The 21,918-nt window shown below is 41.5% G+C and overlaps 1 protein-coding gene across 2 annotated transcripts in view; it reads left to right on the plus strand.

The window, feature by feature from the left end:
• The window catches only part of SEC23B (SEC23 homolog B, COPII coat complex component), a 45,851-nt gene extending 27,620 nt beyond the window's left edge, over positions 1 to 18,231 (plus strand). For both annotated transcript variants that reach the window (XM_045445429.1, XM_045445430.1), the window contains exons 15-20: positions 2,000 to 2,077; positions 5,068 to 5,229; positions 6,567 to 6,653; positions 9,308 to 9,463; positions 9,838 to 9,903; positions 17,772 to 18,231. In XM_045445429.1, coding sequence (XP_045301385.1) covers positions 2,000 to 2,077; positions 5,068 to 5,229; positions 6,567 to 6,653; positions 9,308 to 9,463; positions 9,838 to 9,903; positions 17,772 to 17,861 — 639 coding nt within the window. In that variant the 3' untranslated portion in view covers positions 17,862 to 18,231. The remainder of the gene's footprint in view (positions 1 to 1,999; positions 2,078 to 5,067; positions 5,230 to 6,566; positions 6,654 to 9,307; positions 9,464 to 9,837; positions 9,904 to 17,771) is intronic.
• The last annotated feature ends 3,687 nt before the right edge of the window (positions 18,232 to 21,918 follow it).

Consider the following 21,918-nt stretch of genomic DNA (forward strand, 5'->3'; position numbering starts at 1 on the left):
AGCAGGGTAACAGATGAGAAGTCAGGGCCAAGCATGGACAAGCCTGTGGGACATAGCTGTGCATTTCAGCTTTTGCTGGGGACCTGGAAAGACCTCATGAGGCCAGGTTGTACGATGGGGAAAAGCAGTGAAAGTGCTGCTTAATTGTAGAATGCTTCATTTTATTTATGATTTTTTTAATATATATTTTTTTACTTTAGAGAGTGAGCAGGGGAGAGGAGCAAAGGGGGAAAGAGAGAGAGAGAGAGAGAGAGAGAGAGAGAGAGGGAATATCTTAAGCAGGCTCCACGCTTAGCACAGAGCCCAGTGCAGGGCTTGATCTCACAATCCTGGGATTGCGACCTGAGCCAAAATCGAGAGTTGGATGCTCAACCAACTGAGCTACCCAGGCACCTCTATGAATTTATTTTAATTTTTATTATTGAAATGTGGTTGACATACAATGTAATTTTTGGGTTCAGGTGCACTACATAGTGATTCAACAATTCTGTTAGATGCCTTGATTTTAAAGTGAAGTCACTGCCTTAATGTTGTGGGTAGATTCCTAAGCAGGGGAGTGCCGTGAGCATGATGCTTGTGTTTACATCTACCATTACCATATCAGATAAACTACAGCGTGAAAGGCTGCTGTTACGGAGACCAGTGGAGGATTCTGGAGGTTCAAGGGAGCTGAGACTAGGGTGTGGTAGGACAGTCAGAGGGTAGGGAAAGTTTGGAATCAGGATGTATGTTGAAAGAAAAATTGATAAAATATGGTCACACTATTTATGGAATCAAAAACCAAAAAATCGACATTGACTTAGGTTTCAAGTGTGGGTGACTGTAAGGATGAGGGAGGGGTAGAAGGGGTGGAAAAAAATTTTTTTAATGTTTATATTTATTTTTGAGATAGAGACAGCACTAGCAGAGGAGGGGCAGAGAGAGAGAGAGGGAGACACAGAATCTGAAGCAGGCTCTAGGCTCTGAGCTGTCAGTAGAGAGCCTGACGCATGGCTCGAACTCATCAACCTTGAGATCATGACCTGAGCCAAAGTCAGATACTCAACTGACTGAGCCACCCGAGCGCCCCCCCAAATTTTTTTTAGTGTACTAAATAGTTCAATTGATTTTACACATGAACTTGTGAAAATACGTCCGAGGGAAGCCATCCTGCATTTGGGTGCCCCTAACAGGCAGCACTAGATGTGGGGGTGGATTTAGATGACATCAGTCTTTTACTTATAGCTGAAGTAGTGAGGATGGGAGCACGGGCCAAGGACTAGCCTCCAAGGAACCCACAGTTAGGAGGTAGGGAGATGAGGGGCCGTGGAACAAGCCAGAGAAGGATCAGTTGGGGAGAATGAGAAATAAGAAAGTGCTGTGTTAGCAACTGGAGGAGAATTTCACGAGGTTTGGGGGAGCCACTTGGCCTGTGCTACTGGGGAGTCCAGGAAGGTGAGAGACGTACAAGGTCATCAGACTTGGTAGGAGAGGTAACTGTCAGAGATAATCTTTCCTTCAGTGGCGGAAGGTCCAGTTCTCTAGTGGCCAGAAGAGAGGTGCAAAACAAAGAGGAAATAAAGGCTGGAAGAGAAAATATTGTTCAGAAATTTGCCTTTGAAAAAAGGAAGAAAATTGAGGTGTAGAGTGATGCAACATCAAAGCTTATCTATTATTGCCAGTTTTTGGTGCACTTTGGGTTTTTTCCTATGGGAGAGGGCCTGAGAGAGTGCCTCGAGCCTCTGACCCGTCTGGGTGATCCTCTAGCAGCATTGCTTGGGAGCCCCGGGAGCTGGTGAGAAATGCAGGACGTCTCCACATCTGCTGAATCAGAATCCGTGTTTAACAACACCCTGTTGCTGGGTTGGCCCGACCATGCTTGGGAAGTGCTGGTCTGGGACTCTAAGTCAGAATTGAAATTGGAACATAGCTGTCCTACTGCAGGCATTTTTCCAGGTGACACTAAATTGGCTTTTCTCTCTCTCTCTCTTTTTTCCTTTTTGCTGTTCCCTTTCAACAGTGTCAGAAATTTGGACAGTATAACAAAGAAGACCCCACTTCTTTTAGGTTATCAGATTCCTTCTCTCTGTATCCTCAGGTGAGTAATAGGTGTTTTTCAAGTAACTGTAGAAGAATAAATTGTGATCGAAATAAAATGTGCTGCAAAAAAATTTTTTTTTTTTACTCAGGCTCCGCACTGAGATTCTCTTTCTCTCTCCTCCAGTTGTGTGTGTGCTCACTCACTTGCTCTCTCTCTCTCTCTCTCTCAAAAAAAATTTTTTTTTTTTTTTTTTGGAAATAAGACTCACTGCTCTCAGGCTAAAGTGAAGACTCGGTGTATTTTGAGACTGTGTCTATAGGTGATGAAGGTTATTCTGTTCAGTTCTCTGTGTCTGTGTGAGACCGTGTCTCAACCCTATGGAAGACAAGATGACATATGCAGGAAGAAGAGATGTATGTAAACCTCCATGAAAAGGCAAAACAGGGTCGTTGCTGAAGGCCACAACAAAACCTTTTAATTTGAAACAGTGCTGGGTAGACAGCTTTCTCAGCAGCAAATCAAGAAAATGCAGCACATGTGAAGACGAGTATAACAAAATGGGACCAGAAATAATGACAAATATTTAATAAGTCTGTAGTGACTCTGCTACGTCATGCCCGGGAAACAGCAGTAATAACAGCTCCTGTAAATAACTGCACTGTGCCCGAACCAAGCACTTGGGAGCTGTTGGACAGGGAAAGGAGGGAGAGAAGTGGGCAGAGCTCGAAGACGCTGTCAGGGATCTGTGTATTTACCCTTTCTGAACCCCCATCCTCATCTGTAAATGAGGAAACTAGAGCTTGGCCCTGTAGGTGCTGTGAGGATGCTAGGCCGAGGTGGATGGAGTGTTGACCTCAGGGCCAGGTGCTCGCTAAGTGCTTGTTGGTGGGTGTGAGCCCACTCCACAGCTGGGGCCCAGGACTCTCAGGTGGCCTCTTTGCAGTGCAGCTTTCCCTGAACCAGAAGCAATCCCAACCCTTCCCCTCCCCTCCCCTCCCCTCCCCTCCCCTTCCTTTCCCTCCCCTCCCCTTCCTTTCCCTCCCCTCCCCTCCCCTCCCCTCCCCTCCCTTCCCCTTTCTTTCCCTCCCCTCCCCTTCCCTCCTTTCCTTCCCCTCCCCCTCCCTCCCCTCCTTCCCCTCCTCTCCTTGCTTTCCCTCCCCTCCCCTTCCTTTCCCTCCCCTCCCCTCCCCTTCCCTCCCCTTCCTTTCCCTCCCCCTCCCTCCCCTCCCCTTCCCTCCCCTTCCTTACCCTCCCCTTCCTTACCCTCCCCTCCCCTTCCATCATTTTCATTAGTAGAGAGTAGAAAACTTCCATTTTTTAATAAATTTGTGAGCACTTACATATGCACATAGGTGTTATTCTTTCAATTACTCAATTTGGAAAGTGGTCACAGGTTTTAGTTGTGAACTTGTATAGCTTGGACTCAGGATTAGAAGGGAACCTTAGAGATCACTTCACTTGACCCCCGGCCCAGGGCAGGGCTCCGTGGTCCCTAACATGTGGGCCTCTGCCCTGTGCTGGAACAGCTGAGGCTGTACAGTGTTGTGGAAGGAGCCCTGGACCTGCCAGAGTCAGAGTGGAGTTCTGGCACTGGTTCTGCTGCTGCCGATTCTGGGTGAGGTCCTGAATCCCCTCCTCAGAAGGATGTTGATATCCTCCTTAGAAGGAAGGAGTGGGTCTGGAGAAGTGGTTTGCAATCTCTTTGAAGCTGTGGAGTCCTTTTTTCGAGAGGACCCCCTTAAAAGACAGCACGTAAAGCAGATAGACTTGCAGCTGCTTTGGTTGTGCCCACGCACCACCCTCACCCACTGGGTGCTGCCACAGCCCCTCCTCCACCACCCCCCCAACCCGCACCCTAAGGATCTGCTAGGACTGAAGAGCACAGTTTGAAAAGCACTGATTGAGGTGGTTTCCAAGATTCCTCCAGTTGTGGCATCTAGGTTAGAAGTCAAGCCCAGTCTTTGGAACCCGATGCCTGGAATAGAGTGGCTCTGCCCCTCAGTGCGAGTGGCCATGGGCAAGTTGCTTATCCCATAGTTTGCTCACCCGTAAACTAGGGAAGGTAAGAGAACCTACTTCGTGGGCTTATTGGAAAGATGAAATCATTTTTGTCACCTGCTTTGTGCCTTGCACATGAGATACATTGAATATCAGCCATGATTATTAGGAATCTATGATTCAATATTTGTAATTTCAGGAAACTTTATACTTCTCAATGTAGCTCGTTCTGGCACCTCTTTAGATTGAGCTAAAACTCTGCCGTCCACCTTCTGATCCTCATGGTAAAGAGCGTAACTCTCCAGCCTCATCTCTTGTCCTTCCCTCTCTCTTATCCTTCCCTCTCCTATACCCCTCACTCCATCTTGAGTCCTGAGCTCTCCACCTACTTAACTGCTGCTGCAGCTGGAGTCCCCTTCCTCTGGCCTCCTCATGCACGACTTTCAGACCCCAGTGGCTTGGGAAACCTGCTGCCCCTTCATTCCCACCCCATCCTACTAGTACTTTCTTGTATTGTGCTCACAACTTTTGACTGTGGCTTCCCTGAGTGTGCCTTTTCCCCACTGCACTGTGGCCTCTGTAGACGTTCTGTCTGCAACCTGGCCCAGTGACTTCAGAAATAAATGCTGCTTTGCCTTTTCCTTTACATGTGGAAGCGTTGGCATGCCCACAGGGTCCCTCCCCCTTTCTCAAGAATAATGTTTATTTCTAATTGAGGTGAAAAACATGTAACATAAAATATACCATCTTAACAATTTTTAAGTGTGTAGTTCAGTAGTTTCAAGTATATTCATGTTGCTATGCAACAGATTTCCAGAACTTTTTTATCCTGCAAAACTGAAACTCTGTACTTATTAAACAGATTCCCATTTCCCCGTTCCCTCAATCCTTGGTAATACCATGTACTTTCTGTTCACATGAACCCAGAAGCCTTGTCTTAAAGTCTGGCTTCTCTTTCAGAGATCGAAGGCAAGTCCACTATCTGGGGTTTCTAAGAAAGTTACGGCTGTATGCATTTACCTTTTTTTTTTTTTTTTTGGTAAATGCAGTTCATGTTCCATCTTAGAAGATCTCCATTTCTCCAAGTGTTTAACAACAGTCCTGACGAGTCATCGTATTACAGACACCATTTTGCCCGACAGGACCTAACTCAGTCCCTCATCATGATCCAGCCCATTCTGTACTCCTACTCGTTCCACGGGCCACCAGAGGTGAGGTTTTACGTGAATGCTTTTCTCAGAGTTGGAATCACCTAATATGGGTTGTTTCTTTTCTAGCACGTTTACTCTTAGAACAAAGCTATAAAAAAAGAAAACTTTGAGTCTTAGTAGTAATTTAACAGTATTTCTGAGTATTAAAAAATACACACAGAAAAAAGTCACAGGGCATACAAAGAAAGCTATTATCTGTGGAAGGCAGGATTACATGTTAAAAAAAAATACGTAGGTACTTTTTTTCCAATGTGTTCATACACTTTGACCCAGTAAATCTATGTCTTGTGCCTGAAGAAAATCCTTCTAAGTACAGAAAAAGCTTTGTTCAAAGAAATAGTAAAATGAACTGTTATGATAGATTAGAAAACAATCCACGTGTTTAATAGTAGGAAAATAATCTAAGAAATGTTTACAAAGTTTATGTAATGTGATAAAATATTAAAGTGTTACATGAAGGGGCTCCTGGCTAGCTCAGTCAGTAGAAAATGTGACCCTTTATCTCAAGGTCGTGAATTTGAGCTCTGTGTTGGGCATAGAAATTATTTAAAAATGTAAAAAAGGGGGAAAAAAACAAAAAAATACAAGTATCACATTTAATAATTTAAAAAAGGGTGGGCATCAGACTGGCTCAGTCAGAAGAGCATCTGACTCTTGATCTCGAGGTCGTGAGTTCAAGCCTCTTATTGGGTTTAGAGGTTACTAAAAGATATATGTTAAAGAAAAAAAACTTAAAAACAAATGTTACATGAAAAAATAGAAACTTTTATAAATTATATTTTTCAGCATACGAAAATTAAATAATGTGAAAATAAATTACAAACGCTTGTTGTACTTGAGTACAAATTTTCTAATTTTCCTTAATGAGTATGTTACTTTTATTCCTGAAATAGAAATCATAATAAAATATATTTTGTAGTAAACTTTTAAAACTTGTATTAAAAGCTGTTTTTTTTTCATATAGGCAATCACTGTTCTCAGTCATCTACAGCAGTAGATTTGAGAGACTATGTCTCTGATGTGTTTCTGACACAAAACTGAGAATGTTTGGAATTAATTCTGGTTGCTGGAGCAAAAGATGTTCTTAATCTCTCTTCCCAGTTGATGAGGGATTATTTGGAGCCTGTTTCTTCTACAAAATTGATACTTGGAATTGCTGAGTCAGGGAGCAGAAAGGAGTTTCCTTAAAGATGAGAAAAAACGGGGAGAGTCACCCTGCCAGGTGCCATTTGTAAGCAGCCTTGTAGCTGTGAAATGGACACCCCAGGTGTGGGGTTGGAGTGGTTGCCATGTGGGAACAGGGAAGACCAACGCTGTCCCTCTCCCTTTTTCTTCAGCCAGTACTCTTGGACAGCAGCAGCATTCTAGCTGACAGAATTTTGCTGATGGATACTTTCTTCCAAATCGTCATTTACCTTGGTGAGGTAAGAAGATGTTAATTTCTTTCCTTACTATTGTTTTGGCTTTCTTTTTATTAATTTAGGTTTCAGTGACGTTTGAAATAATTCAGGCTTAAAAGACCCACTGTTTATTATAATGAGTATAGCAGTTTTCATTCTATTGAATAAAATTTCTTCAAGTCCCTGAGGGGTATTTGTATGTTCGGTAATTTTTAATTTTATTTGCTCTAAGTAAATCTCAGGTGGTCCTTTTAAATCACTATAACTTACTGCTTTTTGAGTTGTCAGGCAAGGTCACTTTACTTTTCCTCAGTCAGCTTTTCACTCACACTGCTATCCTTTCGGAGTTATGTTAGAGTCACTAATGAACAATAAGTTTGGGACCAAAGTTTTTCTTTGATGAAATAACACTGGGGACAGCTGGCAGGCTCAGTGGGTAGAGCATGTGTCTCTTGATCTTGGGGTTGCGAGTTTGAGCCCCAAATTGTGTGTGGAGATTACTTAAAATCTTTAAAAAAAAAAAAAAAGTGGCATGCTGATCCTTCCACTGGGTCTGTGGAGCCCAAGGATGACTGTAGATGGCTTTCAGGGGAGTCTCTTTCTTTCTCAACGGGATTTCCTGAGAAAATGAATGGCTCCTCTGAAGAAAATCCTTTCACTAAGCATTATGCTCATTGACATATTTTTTTCCTTCTACTGTCCATTCTTTACCTTCAATAAATTGTTTTGGTGTTTGACATGATTTCCTAGTGTCTTTACATTAGATGTGATTTCAGATGTCCTGCAGTTATACGTTGTGTTTCAGAATTCCTGTAGTAACTTCAATGATTAGTTTCTTGATTTTAATATACATACTTTTATGGTGTTCAGCTTTTTTCAGCATATTAACACTCACTCTGCTGGCTGCTTGCCCACAGACACTAGGTTTCAGTAATGGTGCTAGACCCAGGGCCATTGGGTGACCAACTGCTGCTCCCACTGGTCCTATAGAAGCAGTAATCATGACTAGGTTTCTAGCCTTCAGCTCTCCCCTTACAGACGTTTCTGACCACAACCCCTGTCCTGTCCATTCATATGTTTATTGAGCACCTTCTGTTGCATGCAAGTGATGGGTTCTAAAGACAAAGATAATGACATAGGTCTCACTCTCCAAAAGCCCCAAGTCTGCTGGTTGTGGGTGTTCTGATTAACTCTTGGACCCAAACCAGTTTATGGGCATTTCCTTTATGCCAGCAGTCAGTCAGAAATTAAGACCTGGAAGGGGCACCTGTGGGTATGTTGGTTAAGCATCTGACTCTTGATCTCGAATCAGGTCATGATCTCATGGTTTGTGAGATCAGGCCCTGAATCGGGCTCTGTGCTGACTGTGCAGTCTGCTTGGGATTCTCTCTGTCTTCTCTGCCCCTCCCCTGCACTTGTTTGAACTCTTGCTCACACGCGCACTTTATAAATACATACATAACATACATACATACATACATACATACATACATACATACATACAAATTAAGACCTGGAAAATGTTATTGGAAACTCTGAGAAGAACTTCTGATGCAGAAGGAAGCATCAAAAGAGAATCCTCTCCCTGATACCAGACTAACAGTTCTGTTTTTAAAACCTATTGGTCACTTGTTACGTCCTCTTACTCCATTTCCCCTCTCACTGTTTTCTTTTTTAAAATGTCCCCTAAATAACATGTGAAAGCACTTCAGATTATTTTAAAGATATATTAATCAGTCAGCAAATATTTCTTGATTTCCTGTGTGGACAAGGCATTTTCTAGAGCATTGTTCTTGGGGATACAAGAGGGTGAGACACAGTGTTAGCTGAGGTGGGGGGATAGGTTTTACCTTCTGCACCGTAGTATATTGCCTTCTACTAGCCTAATGAACACCTACACTGTGATTCTTGCAGCTTTTTTCTCTCCAGCCAAGAGTGTCCCAACTCAGAGCCCAGGGGAGGTGGGGTGAGTCTGTGTGACACTAAGCACTGGACGAGGGTGTAGAGGTGTGCCCCTAGTCACAAGAAGGGGGAACAGATTCTACATAGGAAGCCAACAGATCCCTTTCCCTACCAGCTGGAAGGACATGAGAGGCTGAACCGAGTGATGGCACTGGGAATGGAAAGGAAGGGTGGCTCTTTGGGACAGCGGTTCCCTGGGTGTTTTTAGCTAGTTGGTGTGTACGGTTAGAAGGGAAAGAGGTAAGAGGTGCCTGGGTGGCTCAGTTGGTTAAGTGTCCAACTTCAGCTCAGGTCATAATCTCACAATTCATGAGTTCGAGCCCCACATCAGGCTCTCTGCTGTCTGTGCACAGCCCACTTCAGATCTTCTGTCTCCCTCTCTCTCTGTCCGACCCCTGCTCGCTCGCTTGCATTCTCTCTCTCTCTCTCTCTCTCTCTCTCTCAAAAATAAACATTAAAAAGAAAAAGAAAAGGAAGAGGTGTGACTGTTGGCTGTGACATTTCTGGGAGAACTGTGTAGGTGGGGGTGTTCTGTCTGCACCTCTTTGCTTACTCCTACTTACACTACCCAGCTCCCCTCTGCAACTCATCATTCTTAATGTAAGACTTTCTTATGGGAAACAAGTTCTAGGTGGTGGTGGGAATGTCAAGAGTGTCAAGGAAAACTATTGTTTTGGTGCTTCCACGATGGTTTTGGTTGGTTTGTTTTGGTGCAGACCATAGCCCAGTGGCGTAAAGCTGGGTACCAGGACATGCCTGAGTATGAAAACTTCAAGCACCTTCTGCAGGCACCACTGGATGATGCTCAAGAGATTCTGCAGGTGCGCTTTCCAATGCCACGTTACATTAACACGGAGCACGGAGGCAGCCAGGTGAGTGAGTTGAATTCCAGCTCTCATGGTTGGTTTCCTGATGTATTTTCATGGCTATAAATCCAATGGTGTAACTAATATTTTATGTGGTGACATAAATTGACATTCAGCCAAACTTCAAATATGACTTCTTAAATGAGTGGTAAAAACACATTAACATAAAAGTAGAGGGTTGCCAAAATAAAACACATATCTCATGTTTTAAGAACGCTAATAAATGGGGAGTCATTGGCTTACATTAAAGAAATCGGTTCCTATGTAGTAGAAAAATGCTAATTTAACAAAAGAAATGTTGTAAACACTTTTTTTTTTTTTTTTACTATTACACTAATATTAATGCCATTGTAATCTTTAAATGTCTTGCTTTTTTAAAGGCCCGATTCCTTTTGTCCAAAGTGAACCCATCTCAGACACACAATAACCTGTACGCTTGGGGACAGGTAAGAAATTGTCAGGTATCTAGGGGAGGAGGCCAGGCTCTTTTTGAAAAACTTGTTTCCAAATGGATCTCTTTGGCCTTAGAGACAGAATTCACTCAGGTATTTTGCTGGGAGGTGGGGGTGGGGTGGAAACTTTGAATACCGTAGCTGGGGTGGGAGGGGACACCGGTGTGGATCTCCTGCAGTACACAGCATAATATGACAGATTCAGCCAGAGGACAGAACTCTGTAGCATGACCTGCATTTGGCTGTCCTCATAGACGCAACAACATCGCCCTCAGCCTTCTCCCCCCTCCTCCCTCTCCCAAGGGTGCAGGGCAAAAACATCTACTCCTGCTCCCCACTGGTTCTGCCTCCTCCCTTGTCAGCCTCTGATTCCTTCTTTATCTAATTATTCCCAACATTTGTGTCTCTCTCAAGTCTTTTCTTTCACTGTTTTCTTACGCTTTTTAAAGTTAAACTTTCTTTTGAGGTAATTGTGAATTTAATTGTAAATTTACAAGCAGTTGTGAGAAATAATGTGGACAGATTCCCTGTGCTCTTTACCTCGTGTCCCGCAGTGGGAACATCTTGTACAACCATAATGCAGTATCATGGCCGGGATACTGACGTAGATGTAGTCCACATACACACTTCCATCACCACAGAGATCTCTAATTTGGCTTTTTATATTCACTCTCACTTCCCTCGCCTCCACCTGGCTACTGCTGCTGGTTTCTCCACCTCTGTGATTTTGTCATCAAGAAGGTTATGTATGTGAAATCACATGTTACATAACCTTTGGGGACTGGCTTTTTCCCTTCAGCGTGATTATCTAAAGATTCATCCAGGTTGTTGCATGTGTCAATAATTTGTTCCTTTTTACTTGCCAAGTGGTATTCCCAGATGTACTGGGGTAGAGATGTACTGTAGTTGCTTAATCATTCACCCGTTGAAGGACATCTGGGTTCACAGTTGCTGGCCGTTAGGAATAAAGCTGCTGTAAATATTCACGTACGGGTTTCTTACGAACACAAATCTTCCTTTCTCTGAGATAAATGCCCCGGAGTACATTTGTTCCCTTGTACGGTAGTCATGTGGTTAGTCTAAGAAGCTGTGGTATTATTTTCTGGAGCGACTGCTTCCTTCTGCGTCCTCACTAGCAATGTGTGAGTGATCCAGTTTCTGTGCATCCTTGTCAACATTTGGTATTGTCATCATTTTGATTTTAGTTATTCCAATAGGTGTATAGTGGTATAACATTGTGGTTTTCAATTACATTTTCTCAGGGCGCCTGGGTGGCTCAGTTGTTTGGGCGTCAGACTTCGACTCAGGTCATGATCTCACGGTTCATGAGTTCAAGCCCCACATCTAGTTGGCTACTGTTAGTGCACAGCCCACCTCAGATCCTCTGTCTCTCTCTCTCTCGCTCTCGCTCAGATAAACATTTAAGTGAATAAAATAAATTACATTTTCTTGATGGCTAATGATGCTGAGCATCTTCTCATGTACTTTTCCACTTACCTATTTTCTTCAATGAAATCTTTCTTTTATCTATCTTATAATTGGATTATTTGGCTTTTTTGTTGTTGAGTTTTAAGTTCTTTATGTGCTCTACGTGCTAGCCTTTTGTTGAATATGTGGTTTGTAAATATTTTCTCTCACTTGTTGCTATATCCTTTTCACAGGGTCTTTTGCAGAGCAAAAGTGGTTTTTAGGAAGTTCACTTTTATCAATGTTTCCTTTTATGGATTGTGCTGTTGGTGCCAAGTCTGAGAACTCTTTGCCTAGCCCTAGATCCCAAAGATGTCCCGTGTTTGTTTCCCTGATTTTACATTTACCTTTCAGTCTGTGATCCATTTGAATAAATTTTTTTTTATTAAAAAGAATTTTTTTTAACGTGTATTTATTTTTGAGACAGAGAGACAGAGCATGAATGGGGGAGGGTCAGAGAGAGAGGGAGACACAGAATCTGAAGCAGGCTCCAGGCTCCGAGCTGTCAGCACAGAGCCCAATGCGTGGCTTGAACTCACGGACTGTGAGATCGTGACCTGAGCCAAAGTCAGACGCTTAACCGACTGAGCCACCCAAGTGCCCCAATTTTTGAGTTAATTTTTATATACGATGTGAGGCTTAGTTTTATTTTTTGCGTGCGGATGTCTAATTGCTCCAGCAGCATCTGTCAGAAAGGCTGTCTTTCATTGAATTACTTTTGCATCTTTGTCAAAGGTTAGTTAGTCATGTATGAGTCCATTTCTGGGTTTTCTTCTCTGTTGCGTTGATCTGTGTTTCCATCTGTCTACCAATACAACAGTCTTGATTACTGTAACTGTACAGGTTGTCTTAAATTCAGGTAGACTGGTTTCTCCCACTTCTTTTTCAAAATTGTCTTCTAACTATTCTGGTTCCTTCGATTTTACATAAACATTTGAGAATAATCTTGTTTATGTCTTTAAAAACTCTTGCTGGGATTTTGATAAGAATTACATCAATCCAGGGGCGCCTGGGTGACTCAGTCAGTTGAGTGTCTGACTTTAGCTCTGGTCATGATCTCATGGTTTGTGAGTTTGAGCCCCACATTGGGCTCGCTACTGTCAGTGCAGAGCCTGCTTCAGAGCCTCTGTCTCCCTCTCTCTCTGCCCCTCCACCACTTGCACACTCTATCAAAAAAAAAAATTTTTTTTTTAAAGAATTACATCAATTCTCTATATCAATTTGGGGAGAATTGACACCTTTACTATGTTGAGCCTTTCCAGTTCATGAATTCAGTATATCTCTTCATTCTGTTTTGATTTCTTACTCTTTCTTTAAGGTTGAATGTTTTCACTTTTTTTTTTTTTGAGTGATTGTGAATGGTATTATAGTTTTGATTTCAGTGTTCCAGTGCTCATTGCTAATATATAGAAATACTGCTGATTTTTGTATTTTTATCTTATATCCTGTGACTTTCCTGAGTTACTTACTACTTCTGGTAATTTTTTCGTAGATTGTTGGGATTTTCAACATAAATAATCATGTCATCTACAAATAAGAACAATTTCTTTCTTCCTTTCCAATTGAATACCTTTATTTCCTTTTCATGTCTTGTTTTTCTGTTTCAATTCATTGATTTTTGTTGTAATCTTTATTTACTTCTGCTTGCTTTAAGTTTATTTAGAAGTGTTGCTTAGTTGAGGCGCCTGGGTGGGTCAGTTGGTTGAGCATCTGACTCTTGATTTTGGCTCAGGTCATGATCTCACAGTTTGTGAGTTCAAGCCCTGTATTGGGCTCCACACTGACAGCGCAGAGCCTACTTGCGATTCTTGCTCCCCCTCTCTCTGTGTCCCTCCCCTACTTGCTCGTGCTTTTTCTCTCTCTCAAAATAAATGAACTTAAAAAAAAAAATGAGTATCACCCTAAATTAAAAAAAAAGTGTTGCTTAGTTTACAAGTATTTGGAGATTATCTTATTATTTGTAGGTTATTGATTTTTATTTTGATTACATTGTTGTTAGAGTATATACTTTGTATGGTTTCAGTTCTTTTTTTTTTTTTTTTTTTTTGAGGTTATTTATTTATTCTGAGAGAGAGAGAGAGAGAGCACAAGCAGTGGAGGAGCAGAGAGAAAGGGAGAGAGAATCCCAAGTGTGCTCTGCACTGTCAGCATGGAGCCCAACCTGGGGCTCGATCTCATGAATCATGAGATCATGACTTGAGCTGAAATTGAGTTGGACGCTTAACTGGCTGAGCCACCCAGGTGCCCCTGAAGTTTGTTTTATGTCCCAAGCTGTAGTCTATCTTGGCATATATTTCATGGTCACTTGAATGTGTATTCTGCTGTTGTTGGATAGAGTGTACTATAAATGTCTCTTAGACATCCTCTTCTTCCTTTCTCTCTGGGACTCCAGAGATACATTTAGTTGATGTTGTTGAGTTCTTACATATCCCTGCTGATTATCTGTCTAGTTGTTTTGTCAGTTTTTGAGAGAGGGTGTTAAAGTTTCCAACTCTAATTGTGAGTTTATCTGTTTCTCTTTTGAGTTCTGTCAGTTTTCATTCACATGTTTTGTAGCTCTGTTGTTTGTTGCATAGACATTTAGGATTGCTTTGTTTTGGTGGGTTGACTTTGTTTCATTATATAATGTCGCCCTCTGTCTCTGGTCATTTTGTTTGCAGTGATGTCTATCTGACATTAATAAAACTCGTTCTTTCTTTCCTTTCTTTCCTGTTATTTTTCATGCAAAAAAAAAAATATTTGCGGGGGCGTCTGGGTGCCTCAGTTCGTTGAGTGTCTGACTTCGGCTCAGGTCAGGATCTCACAGTTCGTGTGTTCAAGCCCTGCGTCAGGCTCTGTGCTGACAACTCAGAGCCTGGAGCCTGCTTCAGATTCTGTGTCTCCCTCTCCCTCTCCCCTGCTCATGCTCTGTCTCTCTTCTCTCAAAAATAAATAAATAAACATTTAAAAAAATTTTAAAAAGATATTTGCCTGTTATATGTCTTACCATTCTTTAACTTTCAACCTATTTCTTTATTATATTTGAAGTGAATTTCTTGTAAACAGCACATAGTTGGATCGTGGTTTTTAATCTACTCTTAAACTCTTAAAATTGGTGCATTTGGACCATTTATATTTAATGTAATTAATGATACGTTAGAGCTCAAGTCTGTCATTTTATTTTTTGTTTTCTGTTTGTTTTCTCTGCTTTTCATTTCTCTGTTTTTCCTGCCTTCCTGTGGATTACTTGAACATTTTTTAGAATTCCATTTTTATTTTTTTTTTTAATTTTTGTTTTAGAGCGAACACTAGCAGGGGAGTGGGGCAAAGTGAGACAGAAAGAGAATGTTAAGCAGGCTTCATGTTCAGCACGGAGCCCAATGTGGGGTTGATCCCACGACCTTGGGATCATAACCTGAGTCGAAATCAAGAGTCAGATGCTTAACCAACTGAGCCACCCATGCACTCCTAGAATTTCATTTTAATTCATTTATAATGTTTTTGAATGTATCTTTTTGTGTAGCCTTTTTTAGTGGTCACTCCTGGTTGTTGATAGTAGAGCATTGTATTACATTATACATACATAGATTATCACAGTTTACTGATGGCTTTTTGACCAAAGTGATGTACTTATTCCCATTTATATTTCTTTACCCCATTTATAATATAATGGTGTTAAATATTTTTTTCTACATGCAGCAATGTTATAGTTTTTCTTCAACCATCAAACATAATTTATATATCTCAAGAGCAGGTGCAAATCCAGTTATATTTATCCATAATTTTGCTTACTATGTTCTTTATTCCTTCCTGATACTCCCAGATTCCTTCTTTTATCATTACCATTTTAGGTAGAGATCTTCCTTTAGCCATTTTTCTTTTTGTCTTTTCTTTTCTTTTTTTTTTTTTTTTTTTGAGAATGAGAATTGTAAAGCAGGCTCCACACTCCGCATGGAGCCCAACAGGGAGCTTGATCCCATGATAACTTGGGACCATGACCCAAGCTGAAATCAAGAGTCGTACACTCAACTGACTGAGCCACCCAGGTACCCCCCCTTTAGCCATTCTTTTAGGTCTAATGGTGATAGATTCTTAATTTTTTTTCATTTGGGAATCTTGATTTCCCCCTCATTCATGAAGGATATTTTCTCTAGATAAAGAATTTTGGTGGCTGTCCTTTTCTTCAGGCAGCTGGAAAAATATTTTGTGACTTCTCTTGGTCTCTCTGGTTTCTGATGAGAAATTTATTGTCATTCTCATTGTTTTTCCCCTATCGGTAAGATATCTTTCTCTGCCTGCTTTCAAGATTGTTTCTTTGTTAACACTAGTTTTCAAAAGTTTAAGTACCATGTGCTTGGTGTGGATTTCTTTGGATTTAACCTGTTTAGACTTTGCTCTGCTTCTTGATTCTGTATATTTATCGGTCCTGCCAAAATTGGTTAGTTATCAGTTATTATTTCTTTGAATAATTTTTCAGCCCATCCTCTTCTTCCTTTCTCTCTGGGACTCCAGTGACATGCATGTCAGGTCTTTTGTAGTTCCACACACCCCTGGGGCCCTGTACATTTTTTTCCCACTATTTTCTATCTGCTTTTCAGTTGCGTTATTTCCACTATTTTATCTTCCAGTTTGCTGATTATTTTCTCTGTTCCTTCTCTGCTATTGAGCTCAGACACTGAACTCATTTCTGTATTTTCCAGTTCTAAAATTTTCCTTTGATTCTCATTTATGTCTACATCTTTCCTGAGACTTTCTTTGCTGAGGCTTTCTACTTTTTCATTTGTTTCAAGTGTGCTCGTAATTGCTCATTGAAGCACTTCTGTCATGGCTGCTTTGAAGTCTTTGTCAAATAATTCTAACACTGTAGGCAGCTTGGTGGCTTGGTGTTAATACCTGCTGACTGTTTTTCATTCACTTGAAGCAAACCAGGTTTTCCATTGGCCTCTTAACACGTGGGTGAGGGACAGTTCCTTGTTACTGCTAGGTGGAGATGGGCATTCCGGCTCCCCACCTAGTCTCCATATTAGTGCTGGGTGGTAATGAAAAGTCCTGACTCTCCACTAGGCTGCCTCTGATTCCCAGTGCAGGGGGCCTGGAGGACATCTCATTACTGCCAGGCAGGGGTGGGAGTGCAGGCTCCCTGAATGGTCTCTCCTGATAACCATGGCAGTAGGGAGACATCCCCCTGGCCATTGGGGATGAAATTCCCAGTGTTGTCCTTGGCCTTCTCTGCCAGCATCCTGGTGGGGGTGTTGGGGTCCCTTGTTGCTGTCTTGTGAGGGTGGCAGTCTAAGGTGCCCACTCAGCTGTTGCTGGTGTGGGTTGGGACACAGTTTCTTCTGTCACCTTTGGAGTGCAGCAGTTATTATCTAACATTTTTTGGTCTTGCTGGGCTGTGCTGTTCCTTTAGCTAGAGAAAGTTGGCTTTTTCTGATGTTCTTGTCTGTGTGCAGTGATTGTTTGCCAGCCTCTTCGGCTCCAGGTCTGAGATATGAGGCAAAAAGGAAACCCAAGGAACTCACCACTGTGTTGTTCCTTCGGCCTTAGGGACCTTGGTTTGTCTGCTCTCTTCTGTCCACCTTTTAGAGTCTTCTTATGTTTGTTTTATATAAAATGTCTGGGGTTTTTATTTGTACTTAGTGGAAGGAATAGGGAAAAGCACATCCACTCCTTCCCAGAAGAAATCTTCTTATAAAATTTTAATTATGCTTATATTTTCCTAATTATACTGGTAGTATCATTTTGGAAAATTTGAATATGTTAAAGAAAAGATTAAGAAAGAAAATTAATACCTATATTGCCACTGTGTAGAGTTAAGTATTTCCAGCTTCTTTGTAGATAATATAAAATGTGTATATCATGTATATTTTTACTTATTTTTTACAAGTTTGGGATCTTACTAGAAGTCAAAGTTTCTATTCAGTTCTTTTCCCCAAGCATGACATAAATCACAAGCAGTTTCGGATAATACAGATATCCATCTGTTGTTCAGTGGATGCACTGATCCACTGGTTTGTAAATACACCCTCCTCAAGCTTCTGTTGTAAGCAGGCCATGAAAGAGCCTCAGGCTAGGTGCTGTCAGCATGATGGGGAACATGAGACATGGCGTGCTTATGCCTGATGGGGAGCCAGACTCTGGACAGGTCATCAGAACTGTGGAGAGGATTAAAGTAGAAGAGCATATGCCTAGAAAAGTCTGGAGTGGCAGGGATGGCCTGAACTCAGGGGGTCAGAGAAGGGTTTAGTGAGGAAATTATGCTTCAGTTGAAAGACTGGTTAATGAGGCAGAGGGACTACTCAGAGCAGAGGGGGGAAACACTGTGAATGTTCTGAGGTGGAAAGGTCCTTAATAATTGATGAATTCTAACCAGCTTTTGAGATACCTGCCAATAAGTGTTTACCATTAAATTTCAGGAAACAGGAGCACCCATCCTAACTGACGATGTTAGCCTGCAGGTGTTCATGGATCATTTGAAGAAGCTGGCTGTGTCCACTGCTTGTTAAGCTGGAGATGTGAGCGGAACATTGTCACATTGTGTTCACAATTGCTTATTATGGCTCAAAAACATTCCTTTCACTTTCCTTGTGAGTTTTAATAAATAATCAAAGGAAGCATTGTATGTAACTCTTTAGATTATAATTTATTTGTATTCCTTATTTGTGCCCCTTTTCTTGCAACATGAAATTGTAAGGTCATAAATGTTTTGGTACTTGTAGATGTTTATATGCTTTTTGTATCCTAACTTCACACTTATGTAAAATCAGAGATACTGTATTTTGGCAACTTACTTAGATGAAAATCATAATGATCAGAAAGGAAATAAATATAAAGAAAGCACTGGCTAAAATAATGCTAATACAAATTTGATATCCTAAGGTCTGTGTGTATGTGTGTGTTTTAAGTGACTCCCCCAAGAGATATTTCCTGAACTTAATCCTCACATTTTCTGTCTAAATGTTAATAGACCAAAGGAAACCTTGAAATATGTGAAACTTTGTCAAGGCAGAGTTGTCTGGAGTGCACTGTCCCTAACTCACATGTAAACAGCCCAGCCCAAGTAGCCCTAAAGAGTGGCTGCTGGGGGGGGGGGGGGGGGTGTGGGTGGGGCACGCGCCTGGGTGGCTCAAATCGGTTAAGCGCCCGGCTTTGGCTCAGGTCATGATCTCACGGCTTGTGGGTTCAAGCCCCACGTCGGGCTCTGTGCTGACAGCTCAGAGCCTAGAGCCTGCTTCGGATTCTGTGTCTTTCTCTCTCTGCGCGCCCCCCCCCGCCCCCCCCCCCCCCCCCCCCCCCCCCCCCCCCCCCCCCCCCCCCCCCCCCCCCCCCGCTCATCCTCTCTCTGCCCCTCTGCCTCTCAAAAATAAATAAACATTAAAAAAAATTTTTTTTAAAGAGTGACTGATGGGCATAAATAGCTATAACAAAATGACAGCCATTTATCTTGGGCATCAAGTAAAATAACTTTAACATTAGCACTGCTTTTTAATCAAAGTAATATATGCATGGTTTTAAAAAAAGAGACAAAACTTATCCTAAAGAGCTTTATAACAAATAATAGTTCCCTCCACTCCCTGAGCCTAAACCTACTGTGCCGAGATGACTGGTTTTAACCTTTCCTTCAAGACTTTTGTTGCTGTATCAGTTTTAGCCAACCAGTGTCACTCAATTCCCATTTTCCAGAATGAGGAAAGTAAGACCTTTCTCTTGACCATCCAGTTTTGATCAGCTACACCTTTATTTTTCTATCAAGGTTGGTAAAATTTACATTCTGACTTATAACCATAGTTCTGTCTTTTGTCTGAAAGTTCATTCTGAAAGTTGGAAACTAATAAATATCATTTACACAGTTGTGATCATGTAAACATTGCCCGTGTTCAGTCAGGCAATATTACATTTGTCTCCAGGGGTTTGCTGCCCCAGTCCTTCTACCACTTGAAGGAAAACATGTCCAGTAACAGAATTAGTCACTGTGCTCACATTCTAGCACGCCCCGGGTTGGTGTGCTTCCTTTTCACATCATGACTTCTTATATTGTTATTTTCCCTAGAGTGCCTAATTTCTTGTTTTGATTGAAGATTTTGTTTTCTATTTATTCAGAAATTCAAATCTCTTCTTCTACTGAATGGAGTCCATTGTTCTTTAAAGGTCACTGATCTCCCCTTTAATCACCGGCCAATTGCTACGACAATAGTAATCCAGGAATTTCTTTTGTCTGGACTCCTGGATTAGTTCTATTCTTTATCCCATAAGTCATTTGCTATCTTAAATGGCTTCTATAAAAAGTTACATGGGAGATAATTGACTGAATCTATTCTGTCTTCATACTTGATAGCTTTGCTGAGTATAAAATTCTAGGCCCCAAATCATTTTCCTCTCAGAACTTTGGACCTATTTTTTCATTCATTCAACAAATAATTGTTCAGTATTTGATATGTATGGAGTGTCTTACAGGCACCGGGAATGTAGCCAATAAAACAAAATTTTCTGCTTTTGTGAAGCTTATGTTCTAGTTAGGGAAGACCAATAATTAAAAAAATGGAAGTAAATTATATAACTTATTAGAAGGTACTGAGTGCTATGTAGAAAAGCAAAGCTGGAAACTCCTTTTAATTGACTGTTGGACCATCTGGATTGATTCTTCTCTATATTTCGAATTTGTATTACTACCTTTTGCCTTTGGTGTGTGTTCTCAGAGTGTTTCCTATCCTAAGCTGTTTAACACATTTTATTTTATTTCATTTCATTTTTTAAAGTTTATTTAAGTAATCTCTACATCCAATGTGGGGCTTGCAGCCATGACCCCGAGATCAAGAATCGAATGCTCTTCCAGCTGACCCAGCCAGGCTCCCTAGCACTTACATTTTAAATGCCAAGGGCTTGGGGCGCCTGGGTGGCTCAGTCGGTTGAGCATCTGACTTCGGCTCAGGTCATGATCTCGTGGCCTGTGAGTTTGAGCCCCGTGTTGGGCTCTGTGCTGACCGCTCAGAGCCTGGAGCCTGTTTTGGATGCTGTGTCTCCCTCTCTCTCTGACCCTCCCCCGTTCATGCTCTGTCTCTCTCTGTCTCAAAAATAAATAAACGTTAAAAAATTTTTTTAAATAAATAAATGCCAAGGGCTTTTATTTTATGTATCTTTTCCATAGAATATTTTTCTTACTTTTTGGAAATAATTTTTAATTGAGACACATCAAATAGAAGAGTACAGAAAACTGCATATACAGATTTAAGTTGAAACTGTTCCACCTGGTCCTTTCCATTTCAAATTAACAGAAGGTAGAATGTGGTAGACCCACCTTGCTCTGGTGTTCTCTTCAGTGACAATGAGTTCAGGTGCTGAGGTGAGGTGGCACCATTGGGTGACAACATCAAAGACGTGGCCGTGCAGGTGCCACCTCTGGGTACTGGTGGCTGTTTCCAGAGAGAACATGGAGGTGGGGGTTAGTATTGTGTGGAAAGCAGCCATCCTGAGTGGGGAAGCATGGAGCCTAGTGTGGCTAATGAGGACTCTGAAATTCCTCTCCAAGGCAAGGAAAGCCTCTGACATTTTAAGCAGGGGAAAGGATCAGTTAGGGTTTTTTTTGTTTTTTTTTTTAAACACTAGAGAGTGGCAGGATGGATGGGAGGAAGCTGGAATCTAGGTGAGGCCTGAATAGAGGCAGGTGCTCAGACAGACGTGACAGATAGGATATTAGACAAGGGTCTGAATTCAGGTTTCTGGCTTGGGTGATCATGTCAATCATTCTCTGAATTACACAAAAGGAAGGAAAGAGTTCTTTTCCTCTTTCTTTCCTAGCATTGATAAATTCAGTCCTGGACATTTAAAGGAGCTTTTGAGATATAATAATGTCCAGCAGGTTGGAAGTATTTAATAGAAATTTGCCTTCAGGAGAATTTGGAGCAGATTTCTATCGTTAACAAATAACATGAGTAAAGTTGCTCAGGATGAGAAGAGGAATGAGTTTGGAACAGAATATCAGTTTTTGTTTTGTTTTTAACTTGATTGAGGTATAACTTACATACAATGAACTGCACCCATTTAAAGTATACAGTTCAATGAGTTTTGACAGGGGTACACTTGTGAAACCTCCACCACCAGATGGAACATCTCCATCACCCCCAAAGTTTTCCTTAGTAGGCAACTACTGGTCAGCTTTGTCCCACTGTAGATTAGTTTGCTTCTAGAATTTTGTCTGGTTTTGTGTCTAGCTTCTTTCACTTAGCATAACCCATTTGACACTCACCACATAGCTGCATGTGTCAGTAGTTCCTTTTTATTGCCGGGTGGTATACCACATTTCATTTAGCCATTCACTAGTTGATACCGATTTGGGTTGTTTCCTTGTTTTGGCTCTTATGAATAAAGCTCTGTGAACATCCGTGTACATGTCTATGTGGATATGTTTTCATTTCTTTTGGATAAATAGGAATGGAAGATCTGAGTCATATGGTAGGTGTATGTTCAACTTTTTAAGAAACTGCCAGTATTGCAAAGAGGTTGTGACCTTTTATGTTCCCACCAGTAAGAGGTCTGATAGCTCCAAATCCTTCACATACCTACTAA

Source organism: Leopardus geoffroyi, chromosome A3 (assembly GCF_018350155.1).
Source record: "Leopardus geoffroyi isolate Oge1 chromosome A3, O.geoffroyi_Oge1_pat1.0, whole genome shotgun sequence".
NCBI classification, from domain to species: Eukaryota; Metazoa; Chordata; class Mammalia; order Carnivora; family Felidae; genus Leopardus; species Leopardus geoffroyi.